The sequence below is a fragment of the Molothrus aeneus genome, chromosome 2, assembly GCF_037042795.1.
Source record: "Molothrus aeneus isolate 106 chromosome 2, BPBGC_Maene_1.0, whole genome shotgun sequence".
Taxonomy (NCBI): domain Eukaryota; kingdom Metazoa; phylum Chordata; class Aves; order Passeriformes; family Icteridae; genus Molothrus; species Molothrus aeneus.
In genome coordinates this window covers 92,769,890-92,792,092 of record NC_089647.1, presented here as the reverse complement: position 1 = coordinate 92,792,092, position 22,203 = coordinate 92,769,890, and the positions used below count along the sequence as shown (strand labels likewise).

Genomic DNA, 22,203 nt, shown 5'->3' with positions numbered 1-22,203 from the left:
TTAGAATCTCTCTTCCAAAAAAAGGCTGCTGCTTATTGATATAATCAGTCATATAACTTCATATAACTAACTTACAGGGGACCTGTGTGACATGGTTGGGTATTGTAGAAGTGAGAAGTGAAGCAGAGGAGTGAAACCAGGACAAAAGACCAAGTGAGAAATACAAGCATATGGAGCAGAGAGCTCCACCCAAAGTCTAAGAATCAGCCAAATGATGGGATGGGAGCCTCCTCCAGCCCTCCCATTTTCTTTTTTTTTCTTTGTGAATGGGGTTTTTTGGTTCAGTTCAACAGAAGTCACACAGTGACACAGTGGCATTTCTGAAAATGTTGGTGTCCCTGTTCACTCTGTCACACTGAGGAACTGAGACTGTCTGCACAGTGTTGTGAACCAGTAAGACAGGCATGACTGTCCTACACTATTAAATACATGAAGCAACAGACTACTGAATAGCTAAGCACATTGATTTTGGTTTAAGCTGCAATAGTGAAGAATAGCAGGTATTCATTTAACCTTAACTGGTTCTGAGCCCAAGGATTTGGCATTAAAGAAACCATAAATGTTTATGTCCTGTGACAGACATTTCAGGAGTGCCCAGGCTGCACGTAGAAGGGATCTAACAAACTCAGGCTAGCTGCTCAAGTTCAGAAATAACCTGCTTGCTCCTCACTCCCCCATCAGAGCCAAGGGCTTGACAAAGGCTTTTTGACTGCACGCCTGGGCTCCAGCCCACAGCAGCACATTGCCCCAGCCTGCCTGAGCTGAGCTGGCTTCAGCTGCCCTGCAGGAAACTACCTTTAAAAAATCTCTCTCAATGCTTTCTTTTCCCAGCTAAGGGTAACAGAAGTGACAATGACTACATGATGTCAATGAGATATTTATAACCAGCCTATTAAGTAATGTCAGGGTTTAGTCACAAATGAGTTTAAGGTAAACCCAAGTACTTCCCTGCCACATAACCTGGCTTCTGAAGAGAAGGTTTCTGGTTCACAGTTTTGGTCATAAGATATTTAATCTGCACCAGAACTTCATACCACCATAGGCCCATGGCCTCAGGTGTCTGTGGGTCGCAAAGAGCAATTTAGGACTGAGTTTTTGGACCTTCATGGTACATTGGTAGTATTCCTATGACATGCTCAGCAAAGGCATGCTTGACCAGAGTAGTTTTTTCCCATTTTACCAAGGATGTGTCTCTCCTCACAGATCTTTGTCTTGTAGAGCATTACTGGCTTGGAACCATTTTGTCCAGAATTAAGTTACTTGAGCACAAGTCCCAGTCTCTTCACCCAACACGCCTAGCAATCATTCAAAGAACACTCATGATAAAACCAAGGACTCTACTAATGACACAAAGACTCGGTATTATTAAGATTATGTAAATGGAAAAGATGATGGGTGTTTACCTCCTTAAAGGTATTTTTCTTGTGGAGTATATGAGTATTAGTTGAGTTGAATGCTTTGTTATCTACTGATTGTTAATACAGTACCTTCCAGGCAATGTTTTATTATTTGTACTTTTTCCATCACTGACCCTGGCTTCTGTTCTCTTCTTCTGCACGCCATGAGCATTCCTCTGGGTAACAAACTTTATTAGACTAGATTTATAGTGACAGTGACCTACAAGTCATGCTGATGGAAAATTCATTATAGTTTGGGATTAGTTGCTAATCTTTGGGATTATTAAAACTATACCACTTGGACATTCTTGGTTTTGTTTTGATTGCCAGAGTTATGAACAAAGGGCACAGCCAGTCTAGCATCTGGTGTATGTGTATAATTTCTTATGAGCATTGACAGACAAATAAATACGAGCTATTTTCAAAATGACCTTCTCCTTCCATCCGTATTAGAATGTTCTGACAAAATTTATAATTGACTGAAGTCTTTTTATAGCAGCAATGAACATAATGACCAGGGACAGAGTTTCCAGGCTGCCACGTCTCTGCCCAGTGTCCTGTCATAGCTGTGGCTCCAGTTGGGCTGCACTCGATCAGGGCAGTGCCTGTGCTCTGGCAGAGTGCAAAGACTCAGCAGCCTCCCTCCACTGTGGGGATTTGACTTCACAGCAGATTGCATTTCTAGCTGGAATAACCCTGCTTTGGAAGTATCTCGTAAACCCCAGCTGGCCTCATATCCTAATGTTCACAGAATGAAGAGGAGATTAAGCCATCAGCAGTAGTCAACGGACAGTTTATTTCTAAATTCTAGAAAAATCCTGCTTGTTCTCTCCATCATACATTACTAAATGATATTGATTTTTAATACAGTTCACAATTCTTGTTTCAGCCTATGGTGAAAAGAAACCAGATTAATGATAAAGATATAAGATATATTGTGAGCTTCCTGGCAACTGCACCAATTAAAACAACTTCTTGCTACTTCATTATAATACAAACCCCCTTGAGTTCCTGAGGGCAATGAAATACCTTCTTTCCAGTCCCTGGAAGACTGAACAGTGTAATGGGAACCTCAGTCATCTGCCACAAAGAAAGAAAACATAGGACAGGGAGTAGATTGAAATTTAACCTCTTTTTTTGTTTCTTACTCAATGTGTCTTCACATTCCTCTGAAAATATCTAAGGACTATAATACCATGTAAGAGGATACCAATATGGAAAGAAAAGGGAATTTTTATTTATTAAAAAAAAAAAAAAAAAACAAAAATCCCTCTTTGGCAATATGCTAACCTGAGACATAACAGAGTGCAGTCAGTTGTAAAATCATTAACACTTGCAGGGGCTTGGTTGATGTGATAGTTTGAATGACAAATGTCACTGCATTCCTAATGTACTCTTAGTGACCTACACATAGACACATGTCTAATAACGTGTCAGATTAGGCACTTCACTAGCATTCAATTACCTAGGCACAGAGAAAGAAAGTGGAGCAGAAAAAGTGAATTTAATATTAGGTATGAATTGTTTGGGCTAAGTACTGCAGACCAAAAAAATATTCTGTAAATGTAGTATTATCATATGGTCTCTTAAGAGGCTTTAACAGGCTGTTCAGAGAGGTTTTGGATTCTTCTTCTCTGAAGACATTCAGAGAAGAACCCACCTGGAGACAATCCTGGACAACCTGCTCTCAGTGAGTTGCTTTAGTGGGAGGATTGGACTAGGTGATCTCCAGAGGTCCCTTCCAATCCCAACCATTCTGTGATTCTGTGAAGAGTTCAGAAGTAATGGTTTTATACAGCTGTAAAGTATTGGCAGCAATTGGCAGGAGCTGTGGACACAAAGACAGCAGTGCCTGTGGACGTGGGCTCAGAGTAGGCACTGTGTGAATTTGGGCTCCAGCTCTACTCCCAGCCCATGGCTCCTGGGTATCTTGGCTTCAACTCCTCTGCCTGCAAGAAATGGGGATGATCCAATTGCAGAAGCCTGGAGCAAATGGCATTAGGTAAGGTTGAAAGGCTGACATTTGATGACATTTTTGCATTTGTAGGGCATTTTGATGTGGCCACTGGGAAAGGATGAGAGCAGCAGGTAGGGAAGCAAGCCAGGTGCTTTCTCAGAACACCCCAGATGGCAGTATGTGTCATGTCAATGATGTCAGGAGAACATATATTTCCTATTTCACAGGAAAATCATTCTTCCAGGCAACTTTTGCTTCATTATGTTTAATTCAAGTCCAGTTTGTTTACAGCATAAGAAAATTACTTTTGTTACTGGGTAAAACTAATTATTTGGAGAACATAGCCCAAAAAGCTATCTTGAATATATACATTTGTTATACTTCAAAAGACTTCTGGCAATTCTTGACCATAAAGTAGTAAGTAACAAGCCAGAAAAAGATGTAAAAACTGAAAGATTAAAAGTAGTTCTTAGAAAGCAAATCACTTCCCAACATATGAAAAAAAAAATTTAGTGAAAGCCTTTATGCAGATAACCCCCTGGAGATAAAGTAAGAAGCTCTTCAATTGCATCAGGAAAGTTAATTTTAAAAGGCAGATTCCAAGCTAGGCTGTATTTTTTAAAGTAAAGGCTTTTGTTGTTTGTTCTCACTATTTAAATCTTTTTCAAGCAGACTAAAAGGACACAAAATTAATTGTACCGGGAGTTTATAGTTTGCCCTTATAAAAGGGACAGAATTTTTCTATATATAGCAGAAGAAGATGAGAGTTGAGAGTCTTACTCAGCAGCACAATTCCTGCCTTTCTGTAAAAAAGCAAGATATTTTTGCGTCTTTTTTGTGAAGCATTTTACTTGCTCTTGTGCTTCCACCCAGCTGTACATTTTACCTTGTCAAAAGAGAATTTCTTTTGTTGCAGAAAGTTTTCTCAGATCTATTGTTCCCAGAATTTCTAAGCAGGACCAATTGAGTATGTCCCTAATACTGACACACAGAGGTTACACCACTCTGAAACAAAACAGAGTGGACACCACATGTTGTGGTGGAGTTTGTCTCTGAATAGCCTGTACAGCTAGAGCACAGGGAGAGACAGATGTTTAGGATAACACATGGGAAACACTGAAGAGAACTAGACTTTGCTGGGATTTTAACTGTTGTACTGATAACAGACAGAAAACAAAGGTCAGAATAAATGGTGGCTGAAAAGGACCAGGTCTCTTCAGTTTGCTTTCATTTCATTAGGAAAACACACTGTATAATCAACCAGAGCTTTCAACAATGGACTGGCTAGAGATGAGTCACTAAAATGAATAATCCTTTTTAATCTCTATGAAAAACATCCTGTTAGCTTTGCCATATTCTAGGAATTGTTATAACAGGAGCAGAAAAAGGATTAAGTGCTCAAACCTGTCCCATCACTACAAGTTGATTGGAGTAGAATCTCTCTGTTGGTAATGAGCCTTTACTTCTTACAAAAACAAGAGACTATTTCTATTCTGTGTTCCTTTTTTTCTGTAACAAACCCTCTATGACCCACTAATAACATGGCTATTTAAAAAATTTAAATCTGAATCAAGTCACAGCACATTCTGAGGATGACATAAAAGCAAAGATAACAAGTTCACTAAGATCGTACCAGAGCCTGATCTCAGTGCCTTTCAATGAGAGTATTGCACTTCTGCCCAAATTGTACAGAGATTATGAATCCTGTAGACTCACTGCTGTTCTTTCCATGTTTTGCAGCACAGTGCTGTGCCTCTTTCAAAAGGTGAGTGATTCCAGGAAGTTATTAAAATATGCAGCATGTTCTGGGTAGTATAAGGCTGGAGCCTGTGCTTTCAATACCAAATGCAAAAAGGCTGTGAGCTATGCTTAATGAAAAAGCTCTCCAGCTACCTGACAGGAACTATTAGTCTCATGAGCAATGAAAATTCCTAGAGGAGGCAGATGACTACTTTGTTTTCGTCACAATAGTTAAAATGGCAAGTGCTTGCTAAAATAGTTTGTGTCAATAGAAACTGATGACAAGCCTTTACTGGTCTCCTTTCCAGAAGTGAGAGTTCAAGAAGATTGCCTTCTCTCACTGCCTCTGTCAAATTAAGGTGTCTGAAAGATATTGAAGGTGATACAATACAGAACCCACGGAGACATCTTCAATTAATCTCAAATAAATTGACAAGGCTTTATCATCAACACGTGGCCCAGCAATGCTTGTTTTGAATGCCTCTTTTAAAATACATCACAAAAAAAAAACAAGCCTCACCATCTTTTCTCCAATGAACTAACACTGACTTGAGCAGAAGCAGAGTAGGGTAGCACCAGCTGTGTTTGCAGGGTACTGCAGGTGTGGTGTTTTTAAGTCAAGGACCTTGGTCATATCCCAGCCACAGAGAAAGTTTACCCCACAATATATCATCAGTCCTAACACACTGACTGCCCACACCATGAACAGACTGGAGCTCATGACCAGATTGTCTGCCCCTTTTTTTTTTGTGCTGGGCTTCTTCCCAAGAGCAAACAGGTTGGAGAGGGAACAGTCCGCACCTGTACCTCCCTTCCAGGTGGAGCTGAGCCAGAGCTCACATTTGCACCTAGAGCTCTCCAGCTCTTGGCACATCTTCCACCTTCAATGAATAATTAAAAATAACTGAGCAAGACCTCTTACTTACTACAGGTTGGGTTCACCCTTGTGTCAGACGAATTTCAATAATGTTTGTGATGAGTAGTACGGATGATGGGTTAATAGGCCTTAGAGGTAAAATATATATAAAATAACTGTTGATTTAATGTGTTATGCATTATATTTATTATTTTAATACATATATTTAGAGATATAATCCCTAATAAGAATCTCACCTGAACACAAAAGGGTAGTTATCTGGTAATAAGAAACTACAGATATGGACAAGAGCTGTGCATTTCTTTTCAGTAAGTGATACCACATCTTGGGATGGTGTGCTGGTTTGGGCCCAGATGAAAATGAAGAACCATTAAGTTGCTCACTCCACACCCCTCCCCCCCCCCATCTTAGAACCATTTTAGCCTTCCAGTCCTGCTAGCCCAGTTGATCCCACCAAATAACTATGCAAATTTGTCAGGCCTTAATGCTTAACATTTTTTGTACCTACATTCTTATTGAAAAAATAGCTCCAAATCTCCCTCTTTTTTGATGGTTACAATAGACTCCCCTGGCTGATTTTTTTAAGGTAATTTACATCCAGTCTACTAAGTCCTTTCTCTATTAAATAGCAGGAGTTTCTAATCCCCTCCTTGAAATTCTGTGAAGGAGTTCTAGGCTCCTCATCTTGGAAAAAGGACAGCTAGGATGGATCAAAGAGGACACTTGTAAAAGCCCGTATGTCAGGATACCTGGTTATGCAGAATAACCTCTCCTAGTGATTGTTTCTTCTTTTATACTGACTCTTCCTGGGGCCCAAAGAAAAGAAAGTAAGTGATTAGCTGTATTTCCTGAAAAACTACCTTGCCTCCTTTCACTTACCATTACTTTGCTTTGGAGGCACTGCTTTGAATACCATATTACTGATTTTTTCCTCCTTCAGGAAAGTGACTGAGAAGATAGGAAGTGACTCTCATCAGGCACCTTTCCTCAGGTTATTTGATATCTTACGTACAATACCCACATATCTGATTCAGCTGTCATTTGAAAAGCACTGCAACACTTTAGAGTCTATGTAAAGTTGTATACATTAAAAAGTCTAGCAAGTGCAATGGAATAATCAAAAACTAAACAAGTTTTCATCACCATTCAGGGTGATGAAAACTTAGGGAGACCATGACCCAGCAGGGACACACCTGTTTAGGAGTTTAGAACTGCCTTCCTGTCTAAATAACAGCAAGACATCTCCCTTTCACAGGAGCAATGGCATTTATTTGTAATTGTAAACAACTTAGAAATACAAAATCCCTGTATATTGGTTTATTCTAAGTAAAGGTTGAAGACAATAAGTACTAAGCTCCTGTGGGTTTATTGCATAACAGTGTACATAAACATAATTTGTGTCTGAGTTTGCCACATTCATATGTTTGTATCTAACATATTTTCATTCAGGAAGCAGGAAAAAAATCAGTTATCATGAGTCTATGCAACTATATAAAATTAGATTCATAAGAACTCATAGGAATGATAAGAATGTCCTTTGCTGAACCTTGGTGCTGAAGACTTGGCCACATGTGAAAGGAGGTAGATGATCTTACACATTCCCTCTCCACTGCTGCCACATGATGAGTTAATATTTGATTAGACAGTGCTGTATCTATGACACCTGTTCACCAGGGAGACTAGGACAACAACTGATGTAATCTACCTTATTATATACTTAATGATAGAGGAGAAGCACTGCTTTTTCAGCTTCCCACGTCTGCTTTTCATTTCCTCTCCTACACATTCCGGAGAGGTCATGTTCAGTGCCTTGCAAGAGCAAACAAACAACTACAATTTTTTTCCCTCTCTCTCTTTCTGTGAGTCTCTGCAACTTGTTTGATAGAAAAAAAAACTTTAAAAATTTCCTCTCTACTGTGTGTTTCTAGGAAGAAAACTACTTCTTGAAAATAGTTATTAATATACCTGTGTTGGCAAGATTTCTCTGATTACAATAGGAGAGTACAGAAAATACCCAAAAAATGCTTTGGTACCAAGGCTACACGGAAGAGTCATAATGTTCATAGTGGTTCCCACACTTGGCTGTTGTTTTCAGATCCTCATCACAAATGTCCTCTCAAAACAACCTTGCCCTTTGACAAGTAGGAGCTACTCAATTTTTTAGGTCAGTTCTCTTAAATTCCACTTCGTAGGAGCACCAAAACACCTCATCTGAACAGATTCCCAACTTGTCCAAGTTGTTTGTACCTGTGATTCCCAGTCGCAGTGACTTCCTCTAGGAAATGTGTAATCCCAGTAATCTTTGCAATCTGAATACAACTTTTTATTTCAAAATTATATGGTTGTGTTCAGAAGACTCTTTTTTTCAATTCAGCCTTCACAACTTCAGTAGCTTTCCTGCGAAGAAATCCTGATCTCTATGGGGAATCCCTCAAATTCTCACATTACTATGGGTGATTATAGTATTTCAGATATTGTCTTTCTTACTGTGAGTAGCTGTTGTTATAAAGTGAATATACAATCCAGAGAATAACTTTTCAAATTTCCATTTCCAATTTTTTCCTTCCTATTTTAAAGAGGTCAACATCTTTCCCTGATGTAAGATTTGCCTTTGAAGAGAGAGGAAGGAGAAATGCAGTGGAGGTTTCTTTGTGGTTTTTTTGGACACCAGAACTTCTTTTCTTTCTATGTGTTTTTTTTTATTGGGAAAAGAAAGGCTGAGAATAAGACAGGGTGTATCTTTCATTGCCCTGGGCTAGGTCCTTTCCTCAGTTCAGGAACAATGCCAAAAGGCCTGGAGAGTATTAGCTTTAAACAGAGACAGTTGACAGTTCCCAACTGATCAAAGGTAGCAAAAAATAATCTGTGAAAAAGTTGTAGTCTGTCAATGTGGAAACATGAACAAATGGCAATTTTGTTTGCAGATGCTGAGAGCTCCCAGCAATGTTCATTCACTTCTGTCTGGTACTCACCCTCTTACCGGTCTGAGGTCCCAAAGACGCTGCAACACATCCAGGCCAGGGAAGTGGGAGGTGGATCCCAATGTAACTATAAAACAAGGTGTACTGAGACTGCCCTGGGAATCAGTCTTTCTGTGGGGATTCCCAGATACATTATTGAAAGTGGTACACTGAAGGAATTCTTGACATGGGATTCATGTGACTGCATTTCAAGTCCCTATGATTTTGTTGACACTTTGTTTACATCTCTCAAACAGGTTCATGTCCAAAATTAGGCTGGAAAAAATACCGCTAAAATTATTTAGAGGAAATAGGAAGACGAGAACATCTTCCACTGCCAGCTACTATGCCCACAAAGATAACAAAAGCTTTGGCAGAAGGTAACACCGGGCATGTTCTCTTCACTTTGAACCTCTTCCAGGAAACAATGGTGAGAAATGAGCACTCTGGTGTAAGACTGAGAGGAACGTTCTGGCAAAAACACACCACCATGGGTTACACTGCTCTAAAAGCTGTGCACTAAGCATAACAAAAAGGTTTGATCAATGCTCTTTAGACTGTTTTACAAGGACTTTCTCCCCTACCCAAGCCATTTTACATGTTTATTTACTACAGCGTAAATCATTCTTCATGGGGTTGAGATGACAAATGAATCCTGCCACAATTCTGCATGAAATCTAACATGTTTTGTTAGGCGAGACAGGAGTTGACAGAGCATCAAATGATCATGGTTCCATCTATAACTTTCACTCTGTCAAGTCTTCCATCATCTGCACACCAATTATAACAAATACAGTTGACTGTATACAGCCAGAGGGGGAAAAAAAAGGCAATTCTCTAACATATGTTAAAGATTCAGACATTTTAAAATCTTTTCAATGTTTATACTCTGTTCTCTGGTTTGAAAACAATGAAAAGCTGGAAAGGAATGTGCCTTTAAAAATCAACACTGAACAGTAAGAAAGAATATTCAGCTCTGAGTATCATCCTCTTACGATGGGAGCTGAAGAGAGAAGGTGGTGTCAGTAAGCCTGACTGGGTAAAATATCTTACAATAGAAGCATTCCTGTGTTCGTGAGAAGTAGTAGTGATTTATCCTCCCACAGATATTAACACCTCAAGCAACACAACAAGCTTATTGCTTGGCAGAGAGAAATAGCCAAAACCCCCACACTCCCCTCTGCATTTTTTAAGGACTTTTCCTCTGCCACTCTGAAGAAAGAGAATGCTTTAAAGATTATACTTCCAGGAAATTATTTTGAGGTTGTTTTGTTAGTACATCTTTCACAAAGAACATGTGCTTCTTGTTTAGGTGTTAGTGCTAAAAGTAAGTTTGTGCATTATTTTTTGTTTACAATTATTCTGGAGAGACTTCAGCAATATTACAAATTCACAATTTTTATCCATTTCATACTATACTTTTACTAACAGTTGGGTGGAATTATTTCCTTCTCTCTACCATCTTTCCTCTGAAACCAACAGGCTGAACACTTCCATGTAGCCACTTATTTTCTTAATAATGATTAATTATATCTCAGACCATCCATCACTGGTCTCAGCATCTGTCTGAACTTGAAATACACATTTAAAGATCCACCCCAGCCTCTCGTGTTCTCACTATTATCTAATTCAGAGTGTGAAGATCATAAAAAAGATAATTTCTGTATGAAGAGGTGGAAATGCAGTGGGCAGCACATCGCTGCCACAACGTGACCAGCAGAGAGAGATAAGCTCCACTGCAACCTCTGAAAAAATGCTGTTGGTCTCCTCCAGAAGTCCCAGTGCAGGCATGGCCAAGCACCATTACAGAGTAAGGGATGAAGATACAGGCAGGTACTGAGGTAGCTGCCATTTTAACTAGCCAGTGGTCTTTCTTTGTGCCAGGTGCTGTATTTTCTATTTAGGTGGTGCTCTGAGATCCACGAGCCAGGCTCTGTGTTTATGTTTCACCTTATGTAGTTAGTGCAGATTATTGCAGATTTATAAAACATGGAAAATAGGAAAGGAATTCTCAAAAAGTCGTGCAGATATACAATTTCAGTCATGAAGAATACAGTCACTTTTCTGGAAGCCTAGTATGGGGATATTGTTCTCAGGAGCCCTGTTACATAGAAAAAAGAGTATTTCATCAAGGAAGTTACCACTATGAAACCAGTAAGAGATATACTTACAAATGAATGTACATACTTATACTGAATGTACATTTATCAGAAAAGACACACAGGCTATGACATCATTTGCTTCAAAATATCTATCAGATCACTTAATTATATTATATTTTTATTTTGCAGTATGAATAGAAATTTCTTTAATTGAAAACTGACCCATTCCTATTTCAAAAGGAAAATTGCTGTTGACTAGAACATGTCAAAGTACAGATGGAGAGATGAGAGAATAGTATTCAACAGGGTCATGTTAGCAGATGAGAGACCAAGGTACTTGGTATTAGTGTAAAGCCGTCCGTCCCAGCGCTACCGCAAAGAGAGCAAGGGCACCACCTGCTGTTTTAGAAATGGATTTATTTGGAACATGACAGTGACTCTTCAAGTACTGCACTCAAAAATTTTCTCCTGAAGCTTCTGCAACACGATTTGAATAAGTGATGACTTAGCAGTTGCCTGTTCACACAATGAACTTTATTTTAGCCACAAGACTGGCCGTAAATGCCTGAATATGGGGTACTGAAGAGGTTTTTGAAAGCAAGGCAGTGTTTCACACAGGCTCTTCCTCACCCAGGGCACCAAAATCTAGCATTCACACATTTTCAGGAGATCTGACTGATATTCAATAAGCACCAAAAACTTTAGTGACTGATTTAAGAAGAAATAGCATCTTTAGCATGAGAATGGTTTAGGTCATTATATGAGCTGGAGGTTATAGAATAAATAATTACTACTAGATAAGGAAGACATCAAACTACAGTTCAAGCAGTTTTCAAAAATTTTCAAAGGACCTTGTTTCCAAATGCTCTCAATTGAGAAGAGAAAGGTTCATACACACCAAGATGATTTAAACATACACGAATAACTTTATAAACCCAACTGTCTGGCAGTTCTAAGACAATTTGACCATAGCAAATTAAATCCCTAGCTGACCAGGAGATAAAATGTAGAGTGTGAGCAGCTGTTTGGACGCACTGAGTCAGTGAAGACTCAATTTTTGAATAATTTTTCCTAGATGCCACAAGGAATCACCTTATAGTGTTCTCTTCTTCTGGAGGTCAAGTGTCCTAGGGAAAACCCTGCATAAGGCTGCTCAGGCATAATCAGACTGTTTTATTTTATAGACTAGAAAGGAACTTTTGTGAGGAGTGGTCTTTTATAAATAAGATTATCAAGTGTCAGAACTTCCATGAGAGTTAAGAATCATTGCTAAATGAAATGGCCAATTTCTATGCAGGAGCCTTCAGCCATTTGGTCAGAGAATGTCTGGAAGGATTTTAATTGAAAGACAAGTTCAAAATAGCAGCAGCAGCAGTGTCTTCACAAATTTTGGAAAACAACATGAAACTTTAGCAAATTATGTGCTTTTGCCAATGAAAATGATAGCATGGCCCATTTCCTCTTCAACCTTGTTCACTTAAAAGCAAAGTTTATGAAATATTTTAATTTTTATCCTATATAATTCAGTTCTGTTTGTGCACGAAAAATTAAAAGGAAAAGTGAAAAATGTGCATAATTTGTTGATTCCCATGAGCTGAGATGAAGTTAGCAGATTTTTGTAATGTGTTGGTATCAAATACATTTCAGTGATAAGTTTCTCATGTTTCATCTACCAGTTTCAGTTCTTATAAGATAACAACAGAGGTGTCAATACAGTGCCCTGTTTCCCCCTTTAGAAGATGCTTTGTACATCTGCAAGATGTGCAAAACAAAAATCATCTATGATTGCATCAAGCTTTTGCATTTATTGGTGGCTTATTAAAATTAATTAATTGCTGTGAATGAATGCTAATAACAAATTAGTAAAAACATCTTCCTTTCTTCTGTTTTTTTTTTTTTACACAAATAGTTTTATTACAAACTTGAATTTTTAAGAAATACACATGTAAGAAATTACACAAAGGCCTTGGCATTTGCAAAAATCTTTTGGTATTTGCATGGTAATAGTCCATAAAACATTTTTGGACACAGACATGCTCAAACAATGGTATCATTGCATAGAAATTCTTTAGAAATATTTCTGAGGCCACTTTCAAGAATTTTTTGGCACAATATTAATAAAATTAAGGCCTTATACTTTTCAAAATCAAGTAATTCAGTGTGTGAGTAGTGTTTAAAACCCTGAAAAATATTAAATACAGAATAAAGACTATAAGCTCAAAGCAGAATTTACTATTATAAACACAAATAACTATTAACCTGGGTTCAGTCTCTGCAACTTCAGCATTGAAATGGCTATGTAAAATGAACATTTCACATCATATTTTGGCATTTAACACCTAATTCATGACACTGAAAAGAAGAAAAATTTTGTAAGCTTCTTTTTGATATGATAAACTTAGAGCTTGATTTGCCTAATGGTTGATCTCTATATAAATTACTAAAATATTTATATATATTTTTCTTCTTGACCATTGCTGGATCATTCTTTATTCCACAGGAAAGTTTGTTCTACTGCACAAAGAAGCTGCATAGTACCAACATAGCAGAAACACTTACTTGCCTATTTGTGAAGCCAATTTGGCAGTTTCTTCCAGATGTAGACCCATTAATACTGACAGCACTAAAGGCTACAAACAGAAGCAAAGGTTTGCAGGATGGCACTCTATGTTGTGAAAAGATGGTTACATGTTGCTTAACCACAGTCTGTAATCCCAAACCTCTTTTTTACATTAGTATTTCTTTGTACAAGAACAATAAGTACATACCCAAGAGTCTGGGATTTTAAGACACCTAGATAACAGTAACAAACTTATCTGGGGAAGAAAAATGAATCTAAATATATAATACAAGAATGAGAAAGGGGGGTCAAACAGTATAAGGCAGAACTGCATACCTCCTAGCACCTTTGCATTTTTTTTCTGGATAAATGCTGACTTTTTATTCTATCAGTGCATTGCATTTATATAAAAAATACATATACTTTGATCAAAAGTGCCATTTGGCATGTCGACATTTGAAGCTTATCTTTGTTGTCTCTTTTCTTCTTTAGCAAGGACAGGGCCAGTAAAGCAGTGTGTGTTAGTTATGCAAGTTCCTAAAAGGCACTTTACTGTTTTCATATTGGACAACAATGAGGTACATATGATATATGTCTAGGCTTCATTGCTGTTAAACGAATAGCACCATATTGTGTGAAATTAGTTGAAATTCAAAAGTCATTATGTTTTTCTCATACAGACTTGACAACGGCTAACATTTGAGCGTAGATCCCCGGCTTTCAAGGTTGAGGGAGTCGGTTTCCTACAGAAAAGAAAGAAATTAGAAGACCCATTAACAGTTTTCAGGTTCATAACTGACAACACCAGCTTGGAATGCAAGTCTCCCTTCCAGCCTCTGCTGAATCAAGAAGGTGTTCTTAAGTTCTCCAGTGTGTAATCACTTCCAAGTTTGGTCACAAACTATCCTAAGACTAGTTTTAAACATCACACACTTACTGAAAAATTCAGTTCTTTCACCAGGCATAACATTTCCTTAACCTAGAACACCATCTGTTAAAGCAGCAGTTTGAAAACAATCTACAATTTGGGTAATAAAATAAAATTGGGCAAAGAAGTTGAAATTTGACTGTTTATGAGTTTCTGCTAACTCATGTGACTTTAAAGACAAATGAAAAGCTGGCAAAGGAAATTATGTGATGTCATATAGAAACAAACCAAAGCCTTGTGTCTCTAATCTGTCATAATGAATTACTCCTAGCAACTAGAAATAAATCATTTTCAGACAAAGGTGTGCTTGCATTTAATGCTTTTCATTAAAAAAGATTATGACTTTACAGGAAATTGAGGAGTATTCGTGTTTTCTGATAGGAGGGCAGGTCCCCTGATCTGGGATTATTTTATTAATCTGAGGTGTAGTTTGCAGCCAGAAAAGCGTGTGAAGTTGAGACGTCTCAGGGTAGGACTCGAGGAATGGAAACAACTGTAGTGCTCACTCTAAATTTTCTTCTGACCAGCTTTCCTCTTTCCTAGGGATCCAGGGCTTACCCCAGTGGTGGGGTGGCTGTGGTAGTAGTTTTTCTGGTTGATGAGATTATTACAGCCCCAGTGACACTCAGTCTCAGTGCTCAGTTTTTCTACCTACTCCACTGACAGCTATCTGATAAACAAAGAGTGAAAACTGGCTAAACAACCTGCTACATTCTGAGACAGGCAAGGCAGCATTCACAGATCCAGACAGAAGACATGAAGAGATGAAGGGTAACAGGAGCATCAGTCAGGACTTTGGTGGAAGAGGGTGATTACCTGCACTCCAGAGGAATGTCTGCTGATCAGTTAAGCTATGCAGACATGGGAACTGACCTATATGCCACCATATTAGTAACATTCATATAGAGCAAATGAACCTGTGTTGAAAAATACTCATGTGCAGGACACCAGAACAAAGCCTATTACCACCAGCTGCATTTTACTCAAACATACTTCCTCTAATTATTAGGGAAAGGTAAATAATTGTTCAACTCATTTAGTTTAACACCTGTACAAATTGCAAGTAGTTCCATTTTATGTTAATGTCCATTTACAGGAAATGTTATATTCTAACCTAATTTCAATCAGTATGTCAGCCTATCCCAGCTACCACTTGGTGAATACAATCAGAAATACAGTGGAATTGTGAACATTGTTAGATTATTCTGAAAAGCAAAATACATGATACAAATGATACATTGCAAACACTAACTGATGATACATTCATTAATTCCCCTGAAAGCTACTAGTTTTTTTTCTTTCTGTTACAAAAGTAATTTACTACATAAATTAACTGTGCCGGTGGACAGCCAATACTTGAACCTGTATTACATTCAAAAACTACTTCTTTTATTCAGTGATAAGGCTCAACTGAGTCTCAAAGAGTGATAAACAAACCAGGAACTTACCTGAACATCTCATTCCTTTCTATAGTGGCAAGCCAGAAGCTGTAAGCATTTGCATAGTAATTGCAGGTGCCCCGGCCATGGCATTCAATGAAGGGAGCGCTGCGGAACTCCTCTAGGCAGGAGCCAGGGGATGCCAGGGCCTGGCCAGAGCCCTCAGCACCAGCACTGGTGTGCTAGGAAAGGCAAAAGCATTGGTCAGACAGGGACTCTCTACCTCCTCTGCTACAACTGCAATGAACTCTCTTGCACAAATATTTCTTCACACTTCTCTCCTTGTCCTCTGTTCTGTCCATCTGCTCTATTTTGTTGCTCAGCTCAAGGAGGAGCAAGAAGGTAGAGCTGAAGACTCCAGAGATGGCATTGGGTTCTCTCATGCAACAGCAGCATGACACACCAGCAATATCAGCTTCAGGGACAGCTGTATGCACAGAAGTCCTTCAGGAGAGACAGCAGGACTCAAGCTATCTCTATGTAAACAACATGCCAGGAGGCCCAGGAGGCACAAGGTCTGGTATGGCTTTTATCTGAACAGCTTAATTCCATTCCCACTCCACATCACAGTGGTCTCTCTGCCATCGCCAAATGCTAACAGCTCCGGATCCAGCTGTGTCTCAGACCATGCCCAGGCCTTGCCTGGGAAAATGATCAGATTCTTTTTGAAGACACTACAAAGGGTGGAGGTCTAATGCCCTCCTAAAACATGAAGGGACAGAGTCAGATACTAAATTTCCATAGATCAAAATCCTGAAACAAATGCTTTCCTCAGCTCAGAGTATGTCCCAGTGCACTTACCATGACAAAGGAGTAACCAATCCAAAGTGAGCTCCAGCCTTCAGGACACGGTGGTATTTGAATTGTTTGACTGTGAACAGCTATTACCATAGCAGGAGCTTCACACACAGAGCATCTAGAAGGACCAAGACATGAATGAGCTGCATGCACTTAAGGATTAATAGTTCATTATTCGGAAACGACTTTCTTTATGGAATCTTGAAATAGAAAATGTTGTCATGTTCAAAACCAAAGGAAAATCACAATGTTTCATTTAGAAAAAAAGCCAACCGGTTCTTTTTTCTTTTTTGTTAATTTCTAATTTATTTGATAAACTTCTAATTTCTCCCTTACTTAGAGACAGTTCAACTATTAAGTCTTATTCCTATTAGCTTTCCTATGAGAAAAGAACAAGAGACCTCTTATCTGAATATTCACATGTATTTTTCGTTTTCTAGTCCTGTTTGTACCAAAGTTTCTAAAAGTGCTCAATGTCATGAACATGGGGGGCAAATAGCCAAACACTGTATTTCAGCAAGTATCACTTAAAAGTGGTCTACTCTGATCAGAAACAAGTAACAGCAATTTGTCATCCTAAACTTAGCTCTGACTTCCAGAGAAAAAGCCATCTCCCTGGCAAATGTCTTACAAAGGCAATCACTGCTAATCTAATCTAATGCAGACTCTTTCCCATGCATTTTCCTTGAAAGTGTTTCTTATTTACATTTGTGGTCTATATCTCCAGTAAGAGATTTCCAGCAAAGTAACTTGCACAACAAAGTTCAAAGCAATTCTCCAGAAAGGCATGCAGCACCAGTTCTTTTACTTTAGATATATTCCTCATGTCTCAGAACTGCTAAGTTACTGAATAATCCAATCACCAATCATCCCTCCACAGAATCACAAAAAACCCATGAGCTGGGCTGGAATTTTAATATGGGGGCTGGTAATAAGGAATTTGGTAGATATAATCAGTTTTTCCTTGTACAATTCTTCTTCAACTGGCTGTTGCAGTTAGCAATTATGAAAATTATTCAAAACTAAACAGTCTGATTCCTGTTATCAGAGCAGGAAAAAGAATCAAGTGCAAAATGGATTAAGTTGGATTCTGAAAAATGCAGAGAATTAAAGAGTTCTATTTCTGCCTTGTGAAGACTGCTTTCATACCTACTGCCTTCATCTTTAGTGCGGAAGCAAGAGAGTTATTTTAAGAAACACATCAATGAAGGAGTAAGTTAAAAGAAGGAATGTAAAGCTGCCTCTATTCTTGGAGCTCTGCTTTGCTTCAAGAGATTTCTGGTATTTCAGTAGAAGGCCATACAGGAAAAGAAGTCCTGTGATTCAAGGCAGCAAGTGACACTTCTACACATTTTCTACATTTGGACAGAGAAAACTGTTGGTTAAAAAGCATCAACTAATAAAATAAATTGAAAGAAGTGTCTTCCAGATTCTTTGCTAGTTTTCTAACATGAATATTATAACTATTTCACTCGTTGCTATGACTGAAAGGAGAAAGACACATAAGCATACATGCACGCACACACACACATGTACATACATATACACACTTACGAGTTTTTATGGTGCAAAAGCCAATCCGTAGGCATAAGATAAAGCAAAGTGTTGGTTAGTACCTCCTTCAGCAAGAGTTTCAAATGTGACTGTTAAAGGCTATTTTGCATGATATGGGATGGCATAAAAGGAATATGAATTTCAGAGGCTGGCAATTAGAATTTTTTTTAAAGTCAAGTCCCTTCCATTCACATTCAATGAACAACCAAAAATTTAAGACCAAAAAAGTCTCTCTTGAAAATCTTGTCCTCAATCTGCCCATTCATTTTCAAAACATACCAACTTCTTTGGTACTAAACCAAAAGTAAGAGCACAGAGTACAACTGCAGATACAAGATGGATTTCACAATGCAAAATAAACATCAAATGTTTTGCAGTAGAGCCATATAGTTTTTGAACATCCAAGATGTCCAGAATACAACCAACTGCTGATTAGGATTGTCCTTTCTCTTGGATGTACCTGAGAAATCACTACCAGCAATCTCCACTCACATTCATTAAATATGGCTGGAAGGGGGATCAGCAAGAGCTGATACAGATTAGAAGCAATGACAGAAAGGACAGTAATGCCTATATCTAATGATTATCACTTAAACTGTAAGCTGAAGATTCCCTTGTCAGACTCATATCCAATTGTAGGGAAGTTTGCTCACAACTCTGCCTTCAGCACTGGACACATTATGCAAGAAGAGGTTTTCTAGTGCTCTTAAAATTTCAAATGGACCAAAAGTTCAACATTGCATTGATGCAGAACAGTTATGTCTCTGATATAGCACCATTCTTTATGCTAGCTGCAAATCTGGAACTATTAAAAAAAATAGATGATTGATTTTTCAATTGTTTCCTTTAATTCAGAAAATAATGACTGTATTCAAGCAGAATGTCTAAAACAATGGAAGAAGCCTGTCAGTCTACTGTATGATAAAAATGCTACCATTTTCAAACAAAAGGAAACTGAGCCCTAAAAAGCTTCTAGCTATGGCTACTCAAAAACCAGAAGTGTTTCAGACAAGAATTGTGAAAAAATACAAAACTTTTTTTCCTTCAAAGTACATCACAGCTTTTGCAAGACAACATTTCAAAGTATATCTTTTAATTTCAATTATACCCAAGATAGGCTATTCTATTTCTTTGGGTTTCCCCCAAAATGGAAGTCTAAACTGAAAACATGCACACTTTGAAACATTTCATCAAAAGAATTCAAACTTTAAGTTTAAAGACAAGAAATAAAAATAGACAGATTCAAAACCTTGTCCAGAAAAATAAAGTACCCTAAGCTCTTTCCACAGGCTTTTTCACTTTATAAATACAGCAGAACTGAAACCATACCTGCTGATGAATGGTCTGATATTATCACCAGTGATAGGAGCCATATTCATTGGCATGGGCTCAGGAGTAGACAGCCAGTAGGAGTAGTCATTCCTTGATGCAAAATTACAGACATTGTTGATATTGCAGAATAAGAAAGGCATGGTACTGAATTTCCGAAGACAGCTCCCTGCTGTGCCTGAAATGTTAAGTGGAAGGTTATTTCTTAACAGCTTTGTAAAGCCATTGTCAACTGCCTAACAATTATTTCCAGGAGCAGCTAATAAAGGCAGAGAACACTTGCCCTGAATGACCCAGTTTTCTCAGAGGAAGTGAATCCTCTTAGCTTCATGAGGAATGAACAGGACAAGGAAAGGAGTAGTCCAGTCTTGTCTGTAGAATTACAGAATACATTAGGTTGGAATAGACCTCTAGAGGTCATCTATCCTACTGCCCTGACAGGTAGATCTGGTTTCTTGGGTCCAGATTTAGTTGAGTTTTGAGAATCTCCAAAGACAAGAAATTCAACCATCTCTCTGGGGTTCTGTTCCAATGGTTGACCATCAGCAGGATAAAAGAGCTTTTATTTATGTTTCACTAAAACATATCTCTCACTTGTGGTCCATTGCTGCTTCTGTCACTGAGACCCTCTGAGAAGGGACTCCATACTCTCCACCCTTCCTCTAGACAGCTGTAGACTGCAATAAAGCCCTCTCCATAAATATCTGTTAAGGCTGAGCTAACCCAGTTCCATCAGACTGTCCAAGACCCCGTGAGCCATCTCAGTAACTAGGTGCTGTATTCACTGTGGTATAGCAACATCTTCCTTGTTCTGGGAAGGAAGATGTTGCTATACCACAGTGGGTATAGCAACATCTTCCTTCTTGCCTGAGTCTGAGCCAGAGCAATTACACAGATTTGCTCAATGCAGCTCTACAAATGAGAGCAGCATTTGGTTTGTAATGAATTCTAACTGAATTCTAACTTGGTCTCCACTTACCCAGATCTTGGCCATGTGCTCTTTCATTGCCTTGTACATAAAGCAAGGAGTAGCCGTGGTAAATCAGCCTTGTTCCAAATGGACACGACGGCTCTTCAATGGTTTGACTGTGTCTGGTAACAAGGAATCCATGAGCAACTGATGGTGCCCCTGGTGGGCCCATAGCCCCAGGCAAGCCATCAGGGCCAGGTGGACCAGGAAATCCTCTGGGCCCTGCAATACAGAGAGGCTCCTTTTATTTCTGCAGACAGCAGTACTGTCCCTACATAACTAAAGAAGTGAAATTAGATACATTCACACCTAATACCATATGTTATTTTTCCATGAAGGAATCAAGTCTTTGAAGAATGCAGGTGCTTACCTGGAGGACCAAAAGGACCAGCTTCTCCTTTCTGCCCAGGCTGACCATCAAACCCTGGACTACCAGGTGGTCCAGGTACACCTGAAGGTCCTGTCACCCCTGTTGAGAAACAAGTAATAATTATTACTGGATATCTCATGATTGTTCTGACTTTTTGGCTTTTAATACAGTACAGCATAGGTATGCCTCAGCATAAACTAAACTCCTGCACATTCAGTGCATACAGTTCCATATCTAGAGAATATATGAGGGTTACTGCCAGCAAAGTCATTCTCTAGTAGACAAGGAAAAGCAAGGAGAGAGCATGCTTCTAAAAAAACTAGCATTTGACTGGAATATGAAAAGGAATCTCTTCTCTCTCTGCTTATCATATGACTCAAAAATAGACCATAAAAAAGTAGGGTCATGAACAGTGGGAAAATGGGTATCCCTCTTAGCTTCTTCCCAATTCAGATATATTTTATATCTTCCCTTTATCAATTTTTAGGGATGCTATCAATCCTACATAAACTCAGCAAATCTGACTTCAGGAGAAGGAAGTTAATACCATCAGCACTACAGCAGTATTTCTGTGACTCATCAGACACTCACAGATTTCCTTTTCCTGATCACCCAAAAAGAAACATTGTTTTGATGTACTGAATTGACTACTAGTGATAGAGCAATGGATTCTGCACAAGCAAACCCATGCTGTGTTCAGTCACTGAGACTGTTTCATAGGTATTTCATAAAGGACAGCAGTTGCAGAGTTGTATCATCACCTTCAAGAGAAAACTTTCATATCTACTATATTAACTAGGAAGAAGATATTCATTATCCTCCACTGTAATTCCCCATCAACTCAACATAAATCATTCAGGAAAAAAGCTTTCCCCTAGAATCTTAACACTCCTGAGCTCCCATTCTCCATGTTCCATCATTCTGAACGACATGTCCTTGTGCCAGCATTTCATTTTTCCTACCACTTGCTCCATCCTCTTACTTGCTGATGTGTTTCATTTTTGCAGTTTACCTACTCTTTATAAAAATTGCAATATCTGGACTTAAAGAAGAAATCCAGGACCATGGAAAAAGCTTCCCCAGGAATTACTTTTCATTTCAGCATCAGGTGTTTTTCCTCATGCTTTCTTCTCCCAGAGACACACAGTAATTAAGTCTGGATTCAAGACTAATGACAGAAGACACCCTGACAAATACATTTTGGAGAAAGGATAAGCAGAGT

General features: G+C 38.6%; 1 protein-coding gene across 1 annotated transcript in view; it reads right to left on the bottom strand.

Moving 5' to 3' along the window:
• Positions 1-11,310: 11,310 nt before the first annotated feature.
• COL4A1 (collagen type IV alpha 1 chain) overlaps positions 11,311-22,203 on the bottom strand; it is a 119,796-nt gene continuing 108,903 nt past the window's right edge. The window contains exons 47-52 of the mRNA XM_066545330.1: positions 20,982-21,080; positions 20,621-20,833; positions 19,642-19,819; positions 16,762-16,876; positions 15,970-16,142; positions 11,311-14,336 (exon numbers count right to left, since the gene is read on the bottom strand). Coding sequence (XP_066401427.1) covers positions 14,255-14,336; positions 15,970-16,142; positions 16,762-16,876; positions 19,642-19,819; positions 20,621-20,833; positions 20,982-21,080 — 860 coding nt within the window. The 3' untranslated portion in view covers positions 11,311-14,254. The remainder of the gene's footprint in view (positions 14,337-15,969; positions 16,143-16,761; positions 16,877-19,641; positions 19,820-20,620; positions 20,834-20,981; positions 21,081-22,203) is intronic.